This window comes from Aulonocara sp. 'chitande type north' Nkhata Bay, linkage group LG15 (genome assembly GCF_057382095.1).
Source record: "Aulonocara sp. 'chitande type north' Nkhata Bay isolate Kocher_YH1m ecotype deep benthic linkage group LG15, A_spYH_male_GT1.1, whole genome shotgun sequence".
In the NCBI taxonomy this organism is placed as follows: Eukaryota; Metazoa; Chordata; class Actinopteri; order Cichliformes; family Cichlidae; genus Aulonocara; species Aulonocara sp. 'chitande type north' Nkhata Bay.
This window is the reverse complement of record NC_141358.1, coordinates 41,672,738-41,696,428: the sequence shown is the minus strand read 5'-3', so window position 1 is coordinate 41,696,428 and position 23,691 is coordinate 41,672,738. Positions and strand designations below refer to the sequence as shown.

Below are 23,691 nucleotides of genomic sequence, written 5' to 3'. Positions count from 1 at the left end.
TAAATTCTTTGCCATAAATGTAACTTTTAACAATGCACTGCACCATTTTTCAAAATCTAAATCCATTTTTGCAGCTATAATGAATCAGATACCTTTCAGGGTGTCCTATATGATCCTTCGGGTGCTCGGCTTTGGTAAAGTTAGCGTGAAACACAAACTAGACCAGAACTGAGATGCAGTTTTCTTGAGCTGAACTGCAGGTTTGCCTACACTAAAAACATATTTCCATAGGACAGGAGTTGAGTAGATGAGTGGGAGCTTTGTCATTGGGCACATCAGGACTCTTGGCATCAGTCATATTACAGCGCACACCGTAGTCAACATCTGTCTCCTCTGTCCTTCCATCAATCACTGGAAACTAAATGGCCTCTGTCTTCAAAGTCTGACATGGAGCATATTTGCATGGAGCTAATTATATTTCTTCTTAAATAATGTCTGAGTTTATTCCTCCACCCTGTGAAAGCAGCTTCTGGAGCGTTGAGGGTGTATTTATTTAACTCTTGCCTGTAGCCTGTGTGGGTGGCGGTTTGATGGACAGGATGTAATAGTGATGATACAGTGTTGCAGTTCCAAACAAAACAAGCCATCTTTGAATATGCATAAGAAAGTAAGAGAGGGAGAGTGGACTAGTGATGTAAACTTTAAAATGTTAGTTATTGATTCAACCACACAATGTGGTTCACAAATGACTGATTGTCTAAACGTGAGGATTCAAACAAAGTAAAATTAATACAATATTGGTGATGAAGATGAGAGAAAGTGGAGTAAAGACTGCTCGGCAGGTGACATTTGAAAAGCTTTCTTGTAACGTCCTGATTCATTTCATGTGGCTTTAATTCAGAAGTCAGATCTGTACATAATGTGTGGCAGAAGTTATGTTTTTACTTTACTTGTCTAGATCCACAAAGAGCAGAGAAGGTTCGATTATCAGGCTCACAGTAATCATTATTAACTCAAAGCTATATAAGTTTCACGTCAATAATAACGAAACGGTTATAAAAATAATTATTCATTAGATAACAATTAACTACAGTTTGTTAATGATCAGGTGATTGAGTTTTTAAAGCTTTTTAAAGTTTGTTATGAAATCTTACAAAATCGTTACGTTGCTGTTAAACGATACAGATCAAAACCTTCAGCTGATCTACGATACACGACATCAAACCTACCAGTGAATAGAGCTGTCACCCTCCACCACACACAGAAAAGTGGGATGAAATGTAGACTGATGCTTTTCACATCCACTCATGTTGCCCATTCAGACTGCCATGTCTTTCATATTGAACTGAGCCACTGAAAGTTACAAAAAAAGGGCTTGGCAGGTATAATTCTGTGAAAAAAGCTCAAAACTTAAATTTGCCACTTAAATGTAAAAAAATTCAGAGTTTTTTTTTTCCAGAAATATTCATCCCAAGCCCTGACCTTTCTTTTTTTCTACCTTTAGTGTGCCTAATATGCTGTTGTGCTTTTCAGCTGCACCTAGGTGTGTGAGGTGAAGGGGGAGGGCCGGTCATGTTGAGAAATTTGATTGGTGTGCAGTGGACCTTCAGTTTGTGTCATTGGCTCAAATGTGCGTCTGCCAACCAGGAAAATGTCCAGAGTGCCGATGCCCAGTCCAGCCCTGGTGAGCCTGTAGTTACTGCACTTCATATGCAGTGTCACTCTCTATTTGACCAGTTTTATAACCCTCTCAGGCTCAAATTAAGCTTTTTGTTGCTGATGCACAACCAAGTCCTGCAGTGGTGCTTCTGAGTAAAAAAACCTAATAAAATATGTATGTGGGGTAATCAGGTTGTTAGTTTTTAACTGTTGCAAATCGGCAACGCCTGCCTGGAGAGGGCTACAAGGAAGGTCAGAACTATTTATGGAATGAGGCCACAGACTTATGACTTCTTTGGTGGGATTGTTTGTGTGGGTGGTGTTGTGGTGGTTTAATGCTGGATTTCAGAGATAAACTGGCACCAATTTTTAACAGTCTTAATAACTATGACTCAGACTCATTGGTTATATGCAAAACACTATGTTGAAACTTAGTGTTACAATAGGGTGTAAGTAGCAACCACTTTTTTGATTCTCTAATTTTCATATTGGCAACAATGCTGTGTGTTCCATCCAAAAATGAACGTGTGTACTAATAATATTTAGTCCAAAACCTGATTTATGTCTTGCTCTTGTTTAATATAGAGCTCTGCTGTAGTTCATAAAAAAGGAAAAGACACACACACACACACATTTGAGAGCCACAAAGACTGGAAATGACAAAAAAAGTAAAGTACAGAGAGTCTAACACGATGCTGGTGTGGAGCATTTTTGATGGGATCTATTTACAATAGGAAAACAGAGAATAGAGTAAACTAAGAGAATTTTGACACAGATGTGTGAAACGATCCTGTTCAGTCTCATTCAGACGTCTAGTTTTATGTGTTTTTGGAAACAGACCTGCCACGGTGTCTGCAGTCGCTGTTTTACGTGTTTCAAAGCTTTTTTAGTTGTGCTTCTGTTTTGCTCAAGCTCGGGTTTTTACTTTGTGCTTCACGCGTGCTTGTTGTTGCCATCATCTCATGTCTGTATGTCCTTGTCATTTTAATGTCATGTGACCTGTGGCACACCTGCATCAGCTGTCCATTGTTTACATCCTATTGCTTTACTTTATGACTTCAGATGTCATATACAGTAAGTGTAACAGCGTCGATGGTGACATTTATATTCATAGTTATTTTTAACTAGGATCGCACAATGTAACAAATTATATATATTTTCAATAACACACGCACAAATTGTAAAGGACAGAGAGTTCGACTGAGACAGCTGACCATCTTAAGTAGCTAATTACCTAATAACTAGTACTAAAGAAACACATGTCAATGGCGTAAGAACTTCACATAAGAAACTGCGAGTGACTTTTTTCATTAATTATTTTCAGCTTTATTAGTTCTGACGATCCAAAATCGTCATGATGGTGTTTAATGTGGTTCAGTCAAATGGCAGCAGTAGAAATTGTGCTTAAAAAATTTCAGCATTTTCACTGCACTTTACTCTGCATGAGGGAGAGCGTTGTTTCACAGGCTTTTTGGTTTAAAGTCTCTCTCCATGCCAGTCACGGTGAAACCTTGTCACCCCATACTGGTTTTTCACAGATGTACACGGCAGTTACTGTGGCACGTAGGCAGCATACTCTGCTGAGTGGAAGGATTTGCTGGCTGGTGTCAGGGAGCCTGTCAGAGTGGAGGAGGTATGTGATGCCACAGGCCTCAACAGAATGTGTTAAAAGCACCGTCTCCTGTTTACAGTGGCATCGTTTACCAGAGTAATTGAGTGGAGAAAACGCTCTGCTCCTCGGAGCAAAAACCACCCATGAAGAGATGAGCTCATAACCAATGCACTTTATTCCACCAATTATTCACCAGCCTGCAGGAAGTTGGATATCAAGGCTTGTCTGAGAGAGAGATTATGACCTGCTGGGATTCACATATGCACATGTGTAAAACTCTGGATACATGATTAAGTGACCAGTCTGGGTTTAAAATAAGCCTCGTATTTAGAAAAGTTCATAAGAACACAAACATTTCTCAAAGGTGCTTCACAGACTTGGGCCACAGGGTCCAGTTTGGCCCACATGCTCTGCAAAGCATGGGAATTACATCAGTGAAGTGAGTTTCCAAAACAAGAAAACCACATCTGCATGTATGAGCCTGATGTGGATGTGAAAACTAATCCCTGGCCCAGTCTCCAGGTACACAGGAAATGTAGAGCAGCTAAAACAGACACTAATACCCCCAAACAATACAGCAAATCACTAAGAACAACACACAGGTGTGTATGATTAAAGGCGCACAACTAAAGCACCACTCAAACAGGATCATGTCGATACAGTCTTACTTGTGAGTAGCTACGAGCACAGTAGTGAGAGGTATGGCAGCAAAAGCAGCCCCGACTAACTGCTTTGCTACCGTTTAAAGTAGGAGGTGTGATTGATGATGGAGCTTGATTGGAGCTGGGACTGGGACACCCGTCCAATCAGGAGCAGCGGCAGATAAGGGCAGGATTTAGGGGGAGGCAGCAGAAAAGGCAAGAAACTATAGTCAAAAGAGTCGACATAATGACAGAGTGGGCAGGACGTCCTGTACCCCTGCCCTCAGGATTACAGTACGTTGCTAATTACTTGATGTTAACTTGTGTGACGTTTTGGATATAGATGATGAAAAAGGATAAGCAGAAGGGGATGGATGGATGGATGGATGGATGGATGGATGGATGGATGGATGATGCAGGGTCAAATGAATACAGCCTCAGGACACAGGCCTAGAAACCGACCCATGGCTATCTGGCAAAGGAAACATGTATGTTCCCCAGCATGTTGGCGTTGGCTGCTGGCAGATTGGTCAGTGGCTTCGTGGTAACCGCCTGTTGCTATGTAAGAGTATGTATTCCCCAACCATTTGGTGAAAATCTCTTTGCAGCTGGTTTGACTGGTAGTAGCTAGTTGTGATAGTTGACAATAGTATAAAATGTACTGGATTTGGAGGTGAGGCACAACTTTTATTTTGAAGGCAAGTGTTCTTTGTTTCTGGTTTGAGTCCCACTTTTTCATGGTCCACAACAGAAGCCCCTTATAGGAGTCCTCTGATCCCTCGTAACAGTGAGACTCCCTTGCTAGTGCCTGGTGAGACTTCTTAAAAGATGTGATACGTTTCTCTTGGACGATTCCTCTCCTGCCTGTCCATGAAGTCACCATTGAAAATCACAGTATCACCAATGCAACTCCACAACTCTTCCCTTTCCCAGATTTGCCACACATAGGTGGCGCTCATTACCTGACCTCTAACTGAAAACATTGTCCCTTATGTTTTGTCAGTGTTACTTTAGCTCAGGATCTGCCCTCTAAGGAATCTTGGGTCCTATTGTGAAATATTGCCTAATATTAACAATTTCCTGAAGAATTACACGGATTCAAACACTGGCCTTCTTCATTTCTGCACTCGTACATATTATAATGGAAACCACTTACACGGTTTGTCTGGATGTAGCAAAATGCAATCGTTCTCAATCAACACATGTAGAACAAGTTTAAAGGAATTAAAGTGCATTATTAATGAGGACAAACTGGGCTGTCTCCAGTCCATTTATTCATTCCCAACTCAAAATTGCCTCTTAATTGTGTTTCTGTATGCAGAATACACTTTCATGTGTGATTTCAGTTTGGCTGCAGCGAGCCTCTCAGCATATGGCTCAAGTTGTTCCTGAGAGTCTGTAATGGGCACAGAGACATGTCTTGCTGGATTTGGCAGTGGCACGGTGAGAGGAAATTTCTGCAAGGAAGCCAAAGAAGATGGCTCCCTCTCTTTAGAAAAACATGTAACGAAGACCTGCTGGAGAAAAAACACACGGATGTGGAACAAACTCAACTGTTACATCTGGTTTAATCTGCAGAATAGTCATAATAATAGATGAGAATATAATTTCACTGAACAGGATCAAATGCAGCCAATGTTGACAAGCGTGAGTCCAACTCAAATGAGACGCTCATGTGCTGAGGACCCTGCAAAGATTCACAACCAGTAACTGTTGTGGCACGCAGACATGTAGGAGTCGGGTTATAGGGGAAAATATTGATGTGATGGTGCTGTGCTAGGCTTTCAAGATTACTGGTGAGATGCCAGAGACTTCTGGTGCAGAGCAGGAACACAGTACCAGGAGGACACTGAGAGGCCGTGTGGACAGAGCAGACTGAACAATGGGGAAAAGGGGCGAGGGTCAGGATGCAGGCAACAGGCTGAAGATGAAAGTCAATTTACAGAAAAGCTTGAAGCGAACGCTGGCTGAGGCAGAAGCAGCAGTGGAAGAGCTGATTGTTTTTTCAGGGCTTGATAACAGCACAGCGATGCACCTGGCACGGCTCTGTTCTGACTCCAGTGCACCTACTTCCACTCATGCAATCACAGATACAGGAGAGAGAACTCACCGGAGAAGACGGCAGGTTATTGTGCATTCATGTGTTCTTGGAAGCAATACATTACTTATTGGTAAAATGCACACAAAAGCTGCTCGAGCCAGAAAAAGAAACAACCGAAGGTTTGATACATGAACTGCAAAACCTTTTTTTTTAATTAGAAGAACTTTGCGACTCATGGTGTGAATTTTTGTATTGCAAATGCAATTTGTTTACATTTATTTAATAATATTTATTACTAATTTATTTAGTGTGGCCTTAATTTGTAACCATTAGCTATCCTCCATGCAAAATGACCCAGATTAGTTTGTAGCGTCATCCTGGTAACAAATCAAGTAAAGTGATTATATGTAGGGCTGCTTGATTAATCGAATTTTAATCACGATTACGATCTGGGCTTTCAACGATCATTAAAAATGACTGAGCCGATTATTAGCCCCTCCCTCGTGCTTTACTCTCACGCTGCTCCGTGTGGCAAATCGAGCGCACCTCTCTGCGTTTCGAACACGCGTCACAACAATTAAGAGCAGCGGTCTCCAACCTTTTTTGTGCCACGGACCGGTTTATGCCCGACAATATTTTCACGGACCGGCCTTTAATGTGTCGCGGATAAATACAACAAAATGAAACTAGTACCGGTACCGAAAAAAAGAAGATTTATTCATAACACACGTGAAAAGACCCAGGAAAAAAAGTAAACGATAAAAACGATAACAAAATAACGCTGAAAACCGATAAAAACCCTGAAAACCAGACATTTCACACCTGAGCCTCAACTCTCGCGGCCCGGTACCAAACGACTCACGGACCGGTACCGGTCCAAGGCCCGGGGGTTGGGGACCGCTGATTAAGAGGACCCGAGGGAAGCTCGGAAAGCTAAGCAGAAGTTATTTGGAGAGGAGAGTGACTGCTGTTGGTTGAAAAGAGGTAAAAAAAAACTTGAGTGGTGTGGAAACATTATGGGTTCAGTCAGACGTGGATCAAGTAGACACAGTGTGTAAACTTTGCTACAGTGTAGCTGCACCACAGAGCAACACTGCAAAGCTCACTAAACACAGATGTTTACATTTTTCATTTATTTTTTTATACTGCAAACATTTGCACTGTTATCAGTATTTGCATTATTTTATATTATTTTTTTAAAGTCATTATTCAACACATTGTTATTGTTAAATAAATATCGTCAAATAATCGAGATCTCAATGTCAGTGAAAATAATCGTGATTATCATTTTTGCCATAATCGAGCAGCCCTATTATATGTGTGCTGAGAGCAGTTGGCAAAGTGTGTTTTAAATACTCTGAGGAGTAACATACAACACATTGTGTTTGTAATGTCCACGTTTGCTTTTACATTCGATCTTGGCAGCACACGAACACAACAAAGTCAGTGAACCAACTTCCCCACTTGAAAAATCCAACTATTTGAGGAGTGAATGCAGAGATGAGTAAAGGAGAGCTTCTTCATTATGCTAACATATCTTGTTCCTTCCCTCAACATTTCTCTTCCTTGCATCTTATCTCCTTAAAGCGCTGATACTGGAGAGGGAGAAAGTGATGCAAGACACATAAGGTTGCAAAGACCTCTTCTATAAGCCACCTCGCTCCTCATCACCTCAAGGGGCTGCTGAGGGATTGAAAACCTGCATGATGGCAGATTCCTCAGTAACAGGAGCATGTGAGGAAGCATAAGTTTGCATAATGAGAAGCATCTACTGAGTGTGGTTTGCAGAGGCAGCTATGACACAAATATGGCAACCAAATAGAGTTGTTTCCTTAGGTGAGAATCAAGATACACCTTGACAGGTTGCCAAACAGTTTCAGGGCTAATGCAGAAAATAGGACAGCTGTTCACTCTCACATTCAAACAATTTGGTGTCGTCCACTAATCAAACATATAGGTTTTAGATTGTGGGGCCAAAGTAGAGCATTTGTTTTTGAATTCAGTTTATTGTCCAGACAACTCTTGATATAAATGCCTTCTGCATTGGTAAAGCAAGCTTCAGTGCTCATGCGCACCATGTGGGAGCTAGCATCGACCGAGCAACCAGGGGATTTAGAGGAATCAGAATTGTGTTGCAGTATGCTCAAACATAAAAAGTCTAATACATGAGGAAAGTTGCATGGAGCACATCCCACAAAGCGTTCGCTGACCTTTTTTTTTTCCTGTGAAAGAGAGAAGCTCTTCTCCCTGTAGCATTTCTATACAGAATAATTCCCATAAAAAGCCTGTGTGGAGAGGCAGCTTGTGTCTCCTGTGGGCTGCTGCTTTACACTGCCTCCCTCTTGCAAAGCAGCCTCTCCTCTGTGGCTCCAGCCATGCATGTCCTCTGTGAGATTGGCTTTATTCAAAGATCAGCCGCTAAATGAGCAGGGAGGAGTTGGCATTTAGCACATGCTAAACCTATTATAGTCAGGCTATATCTGTTTCTGTTTGGAGACTTACAGCTTGCTCTAAGGGTGCTGGATTTTTTTGTTGTTGTTTTCTTCTTTGCATGTGTCAGTAAATGTCAGTAAATTGTTTGTGTGTCAGCATATCTCCTACCTCCTCCAGATGACATGAACTGACTATCTGAGCAACTACCTGCCCACTAAATACATGCAAAATCCTCACCACTGATGCAGAGGTGCCTCAAAATACAGCAACTTTTAATGGCAACTTGATCCACGAGCATTTTTTACAAGAAATTAGTCACGAAGCAGGTAACTGCTATGCCCTGTGACTGCACCTGTAACAAATGAAAACTCTCCCCTCAAATTAAGCCCCCCGTGTAATGATACACCACTTTAAATGTTCCTTCCATGCTGGTAACAACAACGCAGCAAAAATTAAGGGTGTTGGCCTCCACATCTCATTTGCTGCATGAACATCACCCTTACCGTAGGTGTGTCTAATCTGATGCTGTAATTTTAGACCAAAAGCTTGAATGCACAGACATGACACTTGAGACGTACCCACTGGCATGTTATTTATATGCAGTCCCCTGATATGTAAAACCATCATGAGCCTAAACACGCCAGCAGACACCAGCTCGATTCTTCTTGAATTTTTATAGCAGCATTGTGAAATATGAGATTTGGTAAAAGCAACACATTGATATAGAAAATCGAATTAAACATTGTAAGACTAAGGCACAGCTTTATTTTTTAATTAGCATCATATATTTTTAAAAGTGTTAACACGAGTCTTCAACAACTCACAGCTAACTCAGCTGCTCACAGCTTTGCCGAGAAGGATTTTAAATGTTACGAGTAAAACTTTCACTTAAATTCACCGCAGCTCAGTAGGTAGAGTGGTGGCCCCGTGATCGGAAGGTCAGGGGTTCGAATCCACTGAATGGCAACCCTGAGGTTCCCCTGAGCGAGGTACCGTCGCTTGCTCAGGGGCGCCTGCTTAGCGGCTTCACTGAGTGAATGGGTCAAATGCAGTGAAAGTAATTTCCCCACGGGATCAATAAAGTATGCATTATTATTATTAACAGCTCACTGAGCTCAGCTACTGACTTTACAAACTGTCCTCTGGTGGCTTGTGCTCCAACACATCAGCTGAGGCGGTGATGGCACTGACGATTACCACAATGGGAAAGTGTAAATGTTTTGGCACAAAATGATACCATACAAGCGTAGTAGACACTAGACGCTTTTCAGGGTTGTGGGGGGTGCTGGAGCTTATCCCAGCTGTCTTAAGGCGAGAGGCGGGGGGCACCCTGGACAGGTTGCCAGTCTGTCGCAGGGCTAACACACAGACTGAGACAACCATTCACACCTATGGGCAATTTAGTGTTTCCAATTAACCAAATCCCCACTAAGTGCATGTCTTTGGACTGTGGGAGGAAGCACAGAAAGACCCCAGCCTGATGGTGGAATTGAACTCAGGACCTTCTTGCTGTGAGGCAACAGTGCTAACCACTGCGCTGCCCAATAATCTGTATCTTACTATTAATTCCCTTCAGTAAAAATTACAATAGGAAAACAAAAGAGTTCATGATGAACAGATAACTGCATGCTTATGTGTCACACACAGAGTATTTAACTGTTTTCCTCTCTCGTCATCATAGATGCCTGTTAAAGATGTCAAACAGGCATATTGCTACAGCCATATGGGTGGCTGTAGCTCAGGTGGCAGAGCAGGTCAGCCACTAATCAGAAGGTCGGTGGTTCGATCCCAGGCTGCCTCCTTACTGACTGCCAAATATCCTCGGGCAAGATACTAACCATGTTTGCCTACTGGTGGTGGTCAGAGGGCCCGGTGGCGCCAGTGTCCGGCAGCCTCGCCTCTGTCAGTGCGCCCCAGGGTGGCTGTGGCTACAATGTAGCTGCCATCACCAGTGTGTGAATATGTGTGGATGACTGGATGTGTAAAGTGCTTTGGGGTCCTTAGGGACTAGAAAAGCGCTATATAAATGCAGGCCATTTACTATATTTCTAAGAAAATAAGGCCAAGAAACAGCTGCAAACACGGGTCAGAGAATAATGGGAGTTCAAGGGCACAAGCATGTTTTATATTTGGAGTGTTAGGCCTTGGGTCAATGATCAACAGCCATGGGAAATAAATATCTTAATAATGGTCTGAGCCGGTCACTTCTTCCCCGCTCACTTCTTCCCCGCCCACTTCTGGCTCCTCGGATGAAACTCTGCAGACTTGATTCTTTCATTCTGCCAACACGTTTTGCATAATGCAGTGAAAGTATTTCCCTCCTGAACACTGACCATCATCGGGACCTTATATCAATCTGATGTACAATTTCTGTTACAAGAAATGTTCTTAAGGACAAACTGTTGGATCCAACTGTACAAGTGGGTTTGGAGTCACGTTGAACTTTAAAGAGCAAACTTATCAGCTGCTAAAAGTTGCTGTTAAAATGTCTCGCCTCGCCTGCAAAAGGCTCTTCGTGGCTCCCTGCTGGGGAAGAAAAAGGATTTAACCCCTGCTTGAAACATTCGCATTTCTCCTTGCAGCCTGCCACTCTGAAAATGTTGCTGTCACGGTGCTGTGAAGTGTGTTGACTGCTGATTGATGGTACGGGCTCCTCGGCTGAGGCTGTTGCATGAGCGGACACGCAGAAGCAGCTCCGACTCGTAGCTGCAGCACATACATCACATTACAGAGTGTATTGTACATGTGAATTGAAGTTTCAAAATAAATCATAGAAATGTTGTGTGAAGACAATTTCATTTTGATTCATAAAGGTGCCTGTGCTGCCATCACACAGCTGCATCCAGAGAAGATAGACGGCTTTTATTCCGTGCTCGATGTTTCTAATAAATTTATCAGCATTTGTGTGTCGGCGCCGACACTGTATGAAACGCAGCTACATGTACTGCATTTTTTAAAGTGGAAACCTAGAAGGGGGTCAAAGGAAAGGATTTAAACAAAAGACGGCAACCTTTATGAAGGTGATGACACACAGTTATGAACAAATGAGGGTTTTGCATCAGATTTCCAAAATGTATAATCTCAGAACTTCATTTGGATTCTTCTACACTCCATGCTGCGTATGCTATACACACTACTTTTACTTACATTTAAAAAGTGTATTTCTATGTATCACATGTGTATTCCCTGACCAACTGGAGAGTAGTTGTAGATTGCTGTAGCCCAGTCACTCAGGCCTACAGAGCTTTCAGTGATGCTCTTCAATCATAGCTTCCTAGGAAAAAAATTACATTCCTCAACCAGCTGCAAAAACCTTTGTGAATTTTGAAATGTGCTGTAACACCAAGGCACAGCTTTCACTTTGAAGGTGAATGGTCTCCATTTCCAATTAGCAAAATTGTTCTTTTAACGTTTTAACACGAGTGGCTGCCTTCAACTACAGGCAACCACAGCAATCTCCCAGTGAGCAAAGGAATTAGAAGAATGACTGTGGTGCAACACTCTTCACGACTGATTTCAACCTGCTACACCCAAGAAATCGCTTGATAACCATTTGGAAAATACACTTGTTTCTTTGTGACTGCCTTTTATATCATGTCCAATATGAAAGGCAGCTATGTTCATATGGCCCCACGTGAGAAACGTCTGTATAACATAATTAGTAGCACAGTGGTTGAATTTTGATGGGGTAGAAATGGAACACGGTAAGCTGTGCACGTTTTAGACATGATGACTGAAATGACTGATATACTACATGCATCTATCTTTTGTATTGGAGACAGATATCTGACAGATGCGGCTGTTAGCATAACTAGCCAGCCTTGTCACTGGTATCTATGCCTGTGACCTATCAGGCCTGTCAGTTAGTGTTGTGTTTGTTGTACAGCACTTCAGAGTCACACTGGTAGCCATCAAAGATTTATGTAAAGTTGACGAGCTGAAAGCATTTTGTACTGTACGGGAGACACGGCATGAGATTGATTGACAATGGTCTATAGCCAATCAAGACGCAGAACACAATGCACTGTGGAAAAAACAAAAACATAAACACATGCAAAATTGCACCAAAAAAATCAGCGAAACAGCGAAAGGTGAACCGCGTTACAGCGAGGGAGCACTGTAGCTCCAAAGGCCCATCCACAGACGAAGCTGGTACACAGCTTTGCCTTAAAATTAGCAAAAGTTGAACCTACCCCCTTTGCATTACTAATAGTTAATTTGCCTCTCATGGCTGTAAATTACTGAATCAACTCTTCATTTTCTCTGGTGACGACATTGATGCCAATCTCTGTGCACAGGAAATACAGTGGTCATCACTTTTTGCAGTGCAGACAGAAAAAAAGGTTAAAAGGTCTGAAAGTACCTAATGTTTCTTTGTGTTTGTAGCTCAATCACAGGACTCACGTATTTGTGAGTTCGGGTGCTGTAGCACAAAATCTGAAAGTATATATATCACAGGGGTTTGTATGGAAAGGAGCCATGAACCACTAACCACACAAGTAGAAGTCAGGCAGACAGCAGCCTGCTGCTTTTCAAAGTTACATCAGAGAAACAAAGTGTTATTGGAGGAGACATGCTGACAGGGGGGAATCGGGAGCAGCGATGACGCAGGGGAGGAAGCCACTGAGAATGACAAGACTTTGATGCTTTATAACACCAACACTTCAAGTATCTTCCACCTGTCTCAGCCGTCTTTACACACTGACCCGCAATAAAGAAGCCGCTTCTACCTCCAAAGGAAAACGGCAACATTACGATTCGTTCTGTGGGAAAAAGGTGAGGCCTCTGAGGTGAGGAGCTCCAACAAGGAATATTTAATCATTAGTCAAAGTCTCCACATTCACAGCAGTCTGTCTCGGGAGGAGAGCCGGTCTTTGTTAGTGTTACCATGGAGCGCTAACAGGACTGGGTGTTCTTTTTAACAAGAATTCAACACATGAGCGGAGGCTCAGAGACTCGCCACACCAATGCTAGAAATATTAATAACATCACACATGACTAGCTTGTTCCACCACATCAATTATCTTTTTTCAAGACGCTGCTTTGTGTTAAAATAAATTTAGATTCTGTGATATTATCTTAAGAGAAAAACAATTTATCATAAATGTTATCAGCATTTCCTAAAAGTTAATGTAGTAACACAACTGCACTAAATGCAATTAGTTTAAGACGATGATTAAATGATTAAATTGCCTGGAAGCCTTTAGAGTTTTTCTTTAATCGGACGGCGATTAGTCAAGCTGAGCAATGCAGAAATTAGGTGTTGTAAGCAGCAGGTGGACTGTGTATTCTTCCACTGCATTAGCCTGGACAGCAAGGTAAACCTGCTCACCTTGATGGTGTGATGGAGGTGTGCTGGTCACAGTCAAGTGCCTGTCACCTGCAGGCTTCTTCAGCTCACGGTGGCTTGACTGGTTTGTCACTTGTAGTTTTTTTAATGTGATGCAGAAGCAGCAGGACATGCTGGATTTGCGTCAGCAGTAACTTAACGCAGCAGTAAGAGAACAGCAAGCTGTCACATTGCCAAAACAAGTTTCACACCAAATTAGAGGAAAACTTCTACATGAAAAACTGGAAATATGAACACCAGGCTTTTTCTACAAATCACTGCACTGACACTGGTGCATAAATACTACATGTGAATGAATGAATGAATGAATGAATGAATGAATGAATGAATATTCTTTATTGTCATTGTCACAGGTACAATGAAATTGAAAGATGTCTCTGGTCAGTGCAACATCACAAAAGATAAATACTTAAAAACTATAATTAAATACTTAAAAACTATAATGATAGGATATAAAAGATAGAAATACATATAAAATACAGTATTCTCATACCGTAGATACACCCAAGCAATCCAGGCCTAAGGCCCCATACAGACACTCAACATACGACCTAGTTGATATATCACTCAAACAATCAATCACTCAATCAATTTGTTAGCGCATCCAACAAAACATGTCTGAAAGCATTCCAACTTCATGGGCACAAATGACAACAGGGGCAATGAAAGTCATCTACTTTTAGTAGCATTGATTCAAAGAGACAGTCTGTCCCTGGGTCAGGATCACTTTATAATAATAATAATGGATTGCATTTATATAGCACTTTTCGGGGCCCTCAAAGCACTTTACAATGCCACTATTCATTCACTCTCACATTCACACACTGGTGGAGGCAGCTACGGTTGTAGCCACAGCTGCCCTGGGGCAGACTGACAGAAGCGAGGCCACCATATCGCACCATCGGCCCCTCTGGCCATCACCAGTAGGCGGCAGGTGAAGTGTCTTGCCCAAGGACACAACGACCGAGACTGTCCGAGCCGGCAACCTTCCGTTTACAAGACGAACTGCCAACTCTTTGAGCCACAATCGCCCCCGTCTACACTTTAATCAAAAGTAGACGGTTTTGTCCATCTGGAGTAACTTTGTTTCTTCCCCTTCTTCTTTGTGAAATATGTACATAAGACTGAGGCAGGGAAGGCAGCAGCAATACCTCTGTTCAGAACAGAGCACACAGTAAACAGATGTAAGTCAGATATGGTGTAAAAAGGAGGAACTGGGCTGGAGTTGGGTTGCAAAGTGGCTTGCAGACACAGAGGAACTATGGGAAGGCTAAAGCAGTTTAAATAGCAAGCCGTACATAAGATTAGCCAATTCGATTTGTAGCTAAGCCCATCATCCGGTGTGGGATGGCACTGAAATGCTTGGCTTGAGCTCGACTTCTTGGCCTGCATGAACTAATGCAGGCGTTGGTTCCATATTTGCAGCTCTGTTCTGCGACTCTGTTCTGGCACCAAGATTTCCTTTTAGCATCTCGGTTGTAGACTGAGCTTAAATGTGTTAGGACCACACACGGATGCAAACACACAGTTTGGCTGCTCTCATGTAATCATCACTCAGTTTCTGTTGTCATACAACAAATGACAAATATGCGCAAACAGTGATTTGATTGTGTCTCACAAATGTTGATTTTACATCACAGTCAGACAAACCATACACACTGCTGTGACAGATCCCTACTTAAATAATCATTTAAAAATAATCTTTAGTGGTACCAGAGAGCAGCCCCCAGCGCAGACATATAACATTGTTGTAATGGTTTTAGTTTGCACAGTGAATGATTGCTCCTCAAAGACAGACTAATCCACACACACACTCTGTTTAAGATTCATTCCTGAACATGTTCTTCAAAGCTCCTGGAAGTGTTAGGCTCTCTGTATTGTGTCTGTTTCTGATGTAGCTTTATTGTTTTATTTCAAACCCTAAACCTTGAAGATAAAGCAAACCCCTACAAATGGAATCAAAACTCCGGCTTCATTTCACGAGTTATAACTAGCTCAGCTGTCCCAAACACATCAAATGACTGTTTATAACTCGGATTTGTTCAGTAAACATTTGTAACTATGGAGGGATATTTCTTTAGTCATAATACCATCAGATATGTCACAACTACCAGGAGATGCATCTGGTCTCTGATTGAGGAATAATTTTGAAAAAGGTAAAACACATGAGAAAATAAAACAAAATAAAACCAAAGTAGAAGCAGTATTAGGATGTCTTTTGTGTGATGATAGTAATTAAGCAGTGACGTTCGTGTCAGTTTATCATATCTTTAGAACTTTAAGTAAGACGATTTGGAACACGTCGTCTCGATGTTCTCAGAAAGTCTCACAATCATGTTTATCCTGCTGAGGGCTGTGGTGACGTCATCAGATAAGATATCTCTTTATAGTCATTGCAGTCATACAGAGTACAATAGTGCAATGAAACTGGAAAACTGTCCGACGTCGGCACTGCGTACGACACAGTAACTTAAATTAAGTATAAAAAGAAGAAAAAGTTTATGTGTATTGCACATTATTATTGTTGCACATTATTATAATTATTGCACCTTGTTGCAAATATAAATATTATTATTGTTATTGTTGTTGCCCCCCCAAAAGTCCAGGCAGGTAGCCGATCAGGTCAGCTGTTAGCACTGATTAGTTACCTGTTGTAAAAGCTGTCCTTGAGTCTGTTTGTCCGGGACCTCAGCAGCGTGAACCTCCTGCCAGACAGCAGCAGCTTAAACCCCGGTGTCCTGGGATTTTTTTTTGTCCATATTAATGACCCTCTGAAGTGCTCTGTTAAATGCTCTGAATCGATTTGCAGCAACGTGTTAACAGATGCGATAGAAAGTGTGCAGTTTTACCCTCTAATATCCTTTGAAGTTCTGTATCTATATTCACTCTGTGGTTCTTGGACAGCGCCATGTAGAATTGTCTTGCTTTGCTTACATTGGTAAGCCTTCTTCTCCAGGTTTTATACATATATACATATATTGCTACATTTCTCATTGTATTTTTATGAAGTTGCTAGTCGAGAACCAGGTCCAGTGCTCATTTAAACATTGCATCATAACTCCACTAGTGGTCCAAACCACCACTGTGTATGGTTAACATGTGAGACCATGACATGAATTTTAAAAATGATCTTCTGAGCTGCACTATTATCCATGCACAACACTTGTTTCAGCCTTTCATGTTGGTGATGTACAGTATTATGGTCACAGGGCTGGTTTATGATTCATGTTTATTCATGCATTCAAAGCAGATTTTTCAAGGTTTCCATCTGTCCGTTCACATCTGCCTGCGCTCTGCCACTACTAATAAGACTGACGGATGTTGCATATTTTCAGGGAAAGGATGGTGCTGGGCTGTTTTTACGGCTGGGTGTGGCTACAGGCATGAAACAGCTTTTGAAAGAGCATGTTGTTATTGCAGGACTTAAAGCAAGTACAGAGATGTTTCTCTGTCAGGGCTCTTCATCTGACTCTGGTTTTGCTCTCTTCCTGCCCTCATCTCCGTTTCTTTCCCTTAGGCACGCCCAGCTTCATCAAGTCCCCCGAGGATCAAACGGGGATTTCGGGAGGAGTGGCGTCGTTCGTATGCCAGGCGGTCGGTGAGCCCAAGCCTCGCATTACCTGGATGAAAAAGGGAAAGAAAGTCAGCTCCCAGCGCTTTGAGGTACGACGCGTGAGCTCCCTGTCTGAAGTGTTTGAATGTGCAACACCTCCTTGTCTCACACCTTCACTGCTCATTACCTGTCTGCATTTGTGTGATACAGAGCAGCAGGTCACACGCTGTCATTTTATAGAACATATGCAACATGCCGCTCAAGAAGATGTGTGTGCATTTAGCAGGAGAGGCCAAACTGCAGACTGGTGGTGTATTTATTCATTACTACCATGCACAAAAAATCAGACACAGCAGCTTTCTCCATTTAGTGCCTGCTTGAAAACCACTTAATGCAAATTATGTTAGTTGTGTTATTCTAATGAAAACACTTGAGGCTCAGAATTAGAGGAGGAGGTGCAGATTTTGATGTCTGTGGCTTCAATGGTGGAGCAGAACTCTAATAACCTGCTATGGCCAGCACATCAGGTTTATTTAGTGTGTGTGATTTCGCTCAAAAGCATCTCTCACATGTCTCACATGTCTATGTTATGAGTGAAGCTTTTAAAATTTGACATCGTGAAATTAAATTTGAATTGAGTGCATTTCATTTTGTTCAGCAGAACAGCAAACAATTAAAGCTCAAATACCAAAGTTTTATTTCTCACTTTGAAATGCAGGAAAGAGGTTGTGGACTTTGTGAAGGCTGTGTGTGCTGGAAACTGATCTGAAACCAGACAGAAAAACTGTGGAACTAATGATTTCTTTTTTACATTTTTGACTGGAGATCTTCTCATTAAAACATCTGAAAAAAGAGGGAAAATGTCCGTCACATTCAGAGGGCCTGTTTTTATTCAAAGCTTAGAGATATCTAAAGCCAAATGAAGACCGCACATGGGCTCAGTAATAAGCATCGTGGCTTCTTAGTGAGAGGGTCCCGAGTTTAAACCACAGACTGTATGTGAAACGTGGACGTTATAGTGGCAGTGTCCATCTTTAATATACAGTCTATGGCTCAAGCATGGCTTTTATGTGTCGAGGTTACGTGTTTACGCCAACATCTCCAGCCGACTGAAACAGGGCACTGTTTATATCTGCATTACACTTGGAAGCCAGTTTTCAGGCGTTAGGCCGGGTCAAATGCAGGAAATAAATGTCCCTGTGGACGGCAATACACTTCCTTTTTATTACAGTTATTACTGAATGAGTTCTGCACATTTTTAGACTTTCTGAATGCGCTCTCTTGCCCTTGAGACGACCTCTGACTCATAGGAGCCCAGAAAAAACACTGACGTACCAACAAAGTTCATATCTGCTGATCTCAACTGGATCATTTGTGTTTCTTTTATTCGTAAAAGGCAAAAAAGTGTATTTTCACCTCTCTGTGAACAAACACGACATTTTAATGACAAGTTGAAATACCTTTTGATTAGATATTAAATGTCTTTTCTTTATTTGCATAATTCTGAAAAATTCAGTGAACAGAACCCTGATTATCTCGTCTATCAGCATTAGTACTAAAAACAATAATTAAAAAATACATGCATGGTGACATTTTGAATCAGCGTAATTTAGATACATGTGCAAGCTACAAAACGCTGGCAGAAGATAAAATATGCAGAGTTAAAACGTCTCTCTGTAGTTTTTTTAATGTAACTTTAGGCTGTGTGACCTTTAAATACGTTTTGTAATCATGCACTTTTTTTTAAAGTACATGATTACAAGTCATTTCCAGTAAAGGCTCAGTGTCAGGATAGGACCTTTAGGTTTAATGGGTGGAGTTGAGCTTAAATTCCTTAACATTTTTTGCAGTGTGTTTGAGGATAGACGGGGTCTGGAAGGCCTTTGCCTATGGGCTGTCTGTGCTCTGTCTGCAGCAGTAATTAGTTGTGCAGTTAAAGCAACATTTACATCAATGGCAGGACAACGCAGCCAACCCGTGCAGCTGAAAAGTGTGTGCTGTGTGGTAGCAACAAAAACCACAATTCTTCTAAATTGCCACTTGAGGCTGGCTTCAAAAGCGCATCAATCTGCACCGACTCCCTTGTTAAAGTATGTTTACAGCCTGCTGCAAAACAGGGACTGATTCTTTCACAACATAAGTGAAGAAAGAAAACTGTCATCAAATAATAAGCAAAGTGTATCCTTCTGTCCTCAGAGGTGAATTAGCACTAGCCCTGCTATAACCTTGATCTTTTGAACATTTGACCTGACTTGAATGAAGATGGAAACGAACTACCAGCAACAGTTGGAGTGAAGCTGGCCTAGTTTACATGAATTGATCTGGTACCTTCAAGCTTGAATATGTGCTGCACATAAACAGCGCTAATAAAATATTGTAGAGGCCCAGAATGACACCTGAATAGTTTTTCATGTCTATTAAAAAAACACCACGAGCTTCATCCGATAGAGTCGATGGTTGGTGGGGAGAGAGGAATGTTGTGTCTTCATTTAACAAGCGAGCTGAGTTACGGCACTGGAAGGATTTGCGTAGCTAATGACCGAGATTGAGTTATAGCACTGAACTAATAATATGACCGATTATTTGTGTGATCAAACCTATAAGTCAAGCCAGTCAAACAGGACTGCTGCATACGATGTAATGCTATGTTTTTCTATTTATTCACAGATTTGTACGTTTGTGATTGATGTGCTTTGTGACAAAATTAAATGAAGTGAACTTTGAAGGATATTTTTTCATCTACTGCAAAATGGCTTCTATACAACGAACAGAAGCACTGAGCAGAAAGTCGATCTTTTATTCATGCAGCTGCATTAACACACACAGCAAAAGCTTAATAAATAGGACTGTACAAGCCTGCCTGCAGGACTCTGCAGCAGCAGGAAGGCTCATTAGCTGCCAGCCAACCCAAATGACTTCAGCTGAAGTGACTCAACATGAGTCCTGCGTAGACGGAGACACTTGGTTCCTGTCGTTGTGAGTAATAGGAATTATCTTCCACCTGTCTGCTCAGCATTATTTAAACTGATGGCGACCCTGTGTGTGGTGTGGATGCACCACCTCCCAGTACAGACAGTCCAGTACTCCCTCGGTACTTTCACTTACGTTGTCTGTTATTCTGTTTTATTTGATTTCTGCAGTTAAAAAGCTTTAATCTTGGTCTATAAATAGCCACAGCCCAACTATTTTAATCCTCATGAAAATATCCTTTCACACAGGGGTCATATTTGCTCACCTACCTGTTTAATGTTTTGTTTTTCATTAGATGCTCCAGATTTGTTCAGACTTTGCTCTTCACATAGTCACAGCACATATATTCATGATACGTTATATATCTATATTTTACAACTTACCTGAATTGTATTGTATTCATTATAGTTTTAGAAATTGAGCATGCAGACCGGTGAGTGTCTTTCACTTCAAAATTATAGTAGCCTAGTATCTGGATATGTTAGCTGTAAAGTTCTCTCTTTGGAAGACACAAGATATGTGCACGGTGGGAGAGTCCTGAGCTATCGGCTATTGTACTACAGAACACGTCACAGCACTTATATTTCCACAACCAGACGATGATTCTCTTGAAAAAGGCAACAGCAGCACATACAAAGGTTAAAGATCTAGTTCAGTGATAGCAGCAGCGAGGCGTAGCATGTCCTTAAGCCCAGTGTCCACACTGATGAGTTATTAAAGATAAACAATGATTCCTGGACATCTTCGAGTGTTTGTAGGCAGCTTGAAGTAAACAGTACATGAATGCAGGCGTTGACATTTCAACCAGGGCTCGGTTTTGGTTTCAACATGCAGAAAATGTCCTTCGAGGTTTGTAGAGTATCTGAGTTTGTTTCAGCTAACAAAAGCGTTTACATGAGAGCGTGTAAGTGTGCAGCGTCAGATATGAATGGCTAACAGAGAAATGGCAGTGTGATGAAAACAGTAACAGCTGAGAACAGAGCGTCTAATCTGGTTTTCAGGTTAGGTGAGTAAATCGGTCAGTATTCCTGTGATAGACAGAAAGGTTCACTGAGTGATGGGTGAGTTTATAACCTAACTCTCCTTTTGGAACAAGAACAGACAAACCAACACTGTTTTAGAAGAGCCTCAACAGTGGACCGTGTTTTGTTTGTTTGTTTGTTTCTCTGCTGCTGCTTGGCGTTGCTCGGCTCCTTGTTCTAAGGTTGTCTTTCCTGCAGCCTCCATGTGTGTCAAACCCCACTTTCTGTACGCAGGAGCTCTGATCTTATTCGTTTGAAATAATTCTACGTCTGTACAATGGATATATAACTGGCTCGTACCACGCGGAGCAATGGGAATGATTCTCCTTTGGGCTAAGAGTTAAACTGATGGCTTCCCTGTGTGCTCGCTGGATCGACCTCCTACTGAGGCAGGAAGAAAGTGCAGCTCCACACTTCCTTCATTGGGGCAGGAATTTGATTTCTGCCAGTCCACTGCTTGGGTCGCACGCGTTTCAGAGGGGAGGAAGTGCCGTGACCCTGACTCTTAACCACAGCCCCTCGAACATTTCTAAAGCCCTTACATACCTGATATCCAGTCAAGTCTGTTAGCACATTTGTCCTTCAGCTCATTCCAAGCATTCTTTCTTTTGCTCTTTGAGCTGCTGCACTCTTCTTTTTTTTTTATTTCCACCTTATTGTCTAAATGATTTCCCTCATTTCTCACTCTTGTGCTGCTTCCATCAGGAGCTTTGGGGCAAAGTGCTGATCTGGTGCTCCGCTTGCAAACAAAGCAATCAGAATGAAATCTGGCAGCTGCCACTTCAGTTCATCCAAATCTTCCCTAAAATTAGACGCGCTCCATCGACTGTAGTGACACTGAAACCTCGGTTTGGCCGATGCTAATGGGACGCAGAGGGAACGTCCCCATCCAGTGACACCATATCACCTGTGACACACACACACGTATGACTTTGCCAGTTTCAGCTGAAACAATTTCAGTGTTTCAAACCATGTTCCAGAGTTTATAGTTCACCGTTCATGAAGTTTCAAGAAGAAAATGAAAGACAGATCTGAATGTTTGAAAGTGTTTTGGAAAAACTCTGTAAAGATTAGAGGAACAATACTCAAAGGATAAATTCAACTGTTTTATTTTGTTAGATAAGTTGAAAAAAGAGTTAAACAAGCAAGTAAATAAAGAAAGTAGGTTAAATGAGGTAAGAACAAAAAGTTAACAAGTAAGTAAAGAAAGAAGGTAGAGGAGAGAAAACCCCAACAATCCCCTCTGAGCAAGCACTAGGCGACAGTGGGGAGGAAAAACTGCCTTTAAACGGGCAGAAGCCTCCGGCAGAACCAGGCTCAGGAGGGGGCAGTCAACTGCCGGGACTGGTTGGGGGGTGAACAGAGGTGGAGCAAGACGAGGCTACATCAGTTGAAGAAGCGGTATTGTCCCTCTTCCGGAACAAGCAGAAGAATCTTTTCTTCTTTTTCATGGACTTTTCCACGAGCGCCTTTTTGTCCAGGATGAGGGTTCTCAACTCATCGATGGTTTCTTCTTTCTTGCTGTTGCTCTTTCTCTTGAAGGAGGTCTTTATTTTGGCGCAGTGTTTGGTCCAACCTTCCCTTCACCATTCTGTACTTTTCCTGCATGCCTTGGAGCTCGCGCTGCAGGTCGTTTTGCTTTGTTTCCTGTTCTTCCTTCTGTTGGAGGACTTCTTTATTTTTGTCTTCAGCTTCATCAAGCTTTCTTTGGAGCAGCTGATTCTGTTGGTCCATGTATTGGAGATCCCACTCTATCTTATCAATCGTGGCTTTCCTGCCTTGAAGCTGCTCGGACATTTCTTTAACTTCAGCGCTCTTTTTCTTGTTTTCTTTGATGAGGAATACAATCTGCTCTCTGGCTTGAGCAAACTTGATCCCCCAGCCCTCATTAATAATGTTGATGTCGGGCTGGCGCTGTAGTGTTTCTTCCAGGTGTTTGTTTTGTGCTTCCATTTGTAAGCACTTCTTCTCCAGGTGAACTTTTTCTTTTTCAATTTGTTGAATTTTGTTCTGGAGATGCTTGTTTTCATTCCTACTCTCCTGTAATGCCCTTTGGATGGATAAGAGGCCATTTGGAGAAATTGGCCGGCCACGCAAGGAAGGAGAGGCGGCGTAATCGTTTTGTTGGCGTTTGTATCCGATGACTCTGAGAGGTTTCCGAATGTTTCTGTAGTGAACGTTTGAAGGCTGCGAGGAAACGAACTAAAAATTGCTGTTTCTCACCCTTACTTAAGGAAAAGCTTCAAAGGATCAAAGATCAGATTGTCACATGACATTTTGGAATCTGGAATGGGGATCTATTTTTTTTAAACAGTTTTCAAATTTAACTTAATATTTAAGTGTTTCTTACTTGACCCGCTTAGTCGATCAAAAAGTTAATTGCCACGAACACCCCTAATATTATATAACAGACCACAGAAAAAAGACCGTTTTTTTCTACGTGACAGAGCTATAATAAATGTTTAGTGGT

At 41.8% G+C, this 23,691-nt stretch overlaps 1 protein-coding gene across 7 annotated transcripts in view; it reads left to right on the top strand.

Moving 5' to 3' along the window:
* Positions 1-23,691, top strand: part of ptprfa (protein tyrosine phosphatase receptor type Fa) — a 353,347-nt gene that overhangs the window by 122,804 nt on the left and 206,852 nt on the right. For all 7 annotated transcript variants that reach the window (XM_086263516.1, XM_086263515.1, XM_086263514.1 and 4 more), the window contains one exon: positions 17,194-17,339. In XM_086263516.1, coding sequence (XP_086119642.1) covers positions 17,194-17,339 — 146 coding nt within the window. The remainder of the gene's footprint in view (positions 1-17,193; positions 17,340-23,691) is intronic.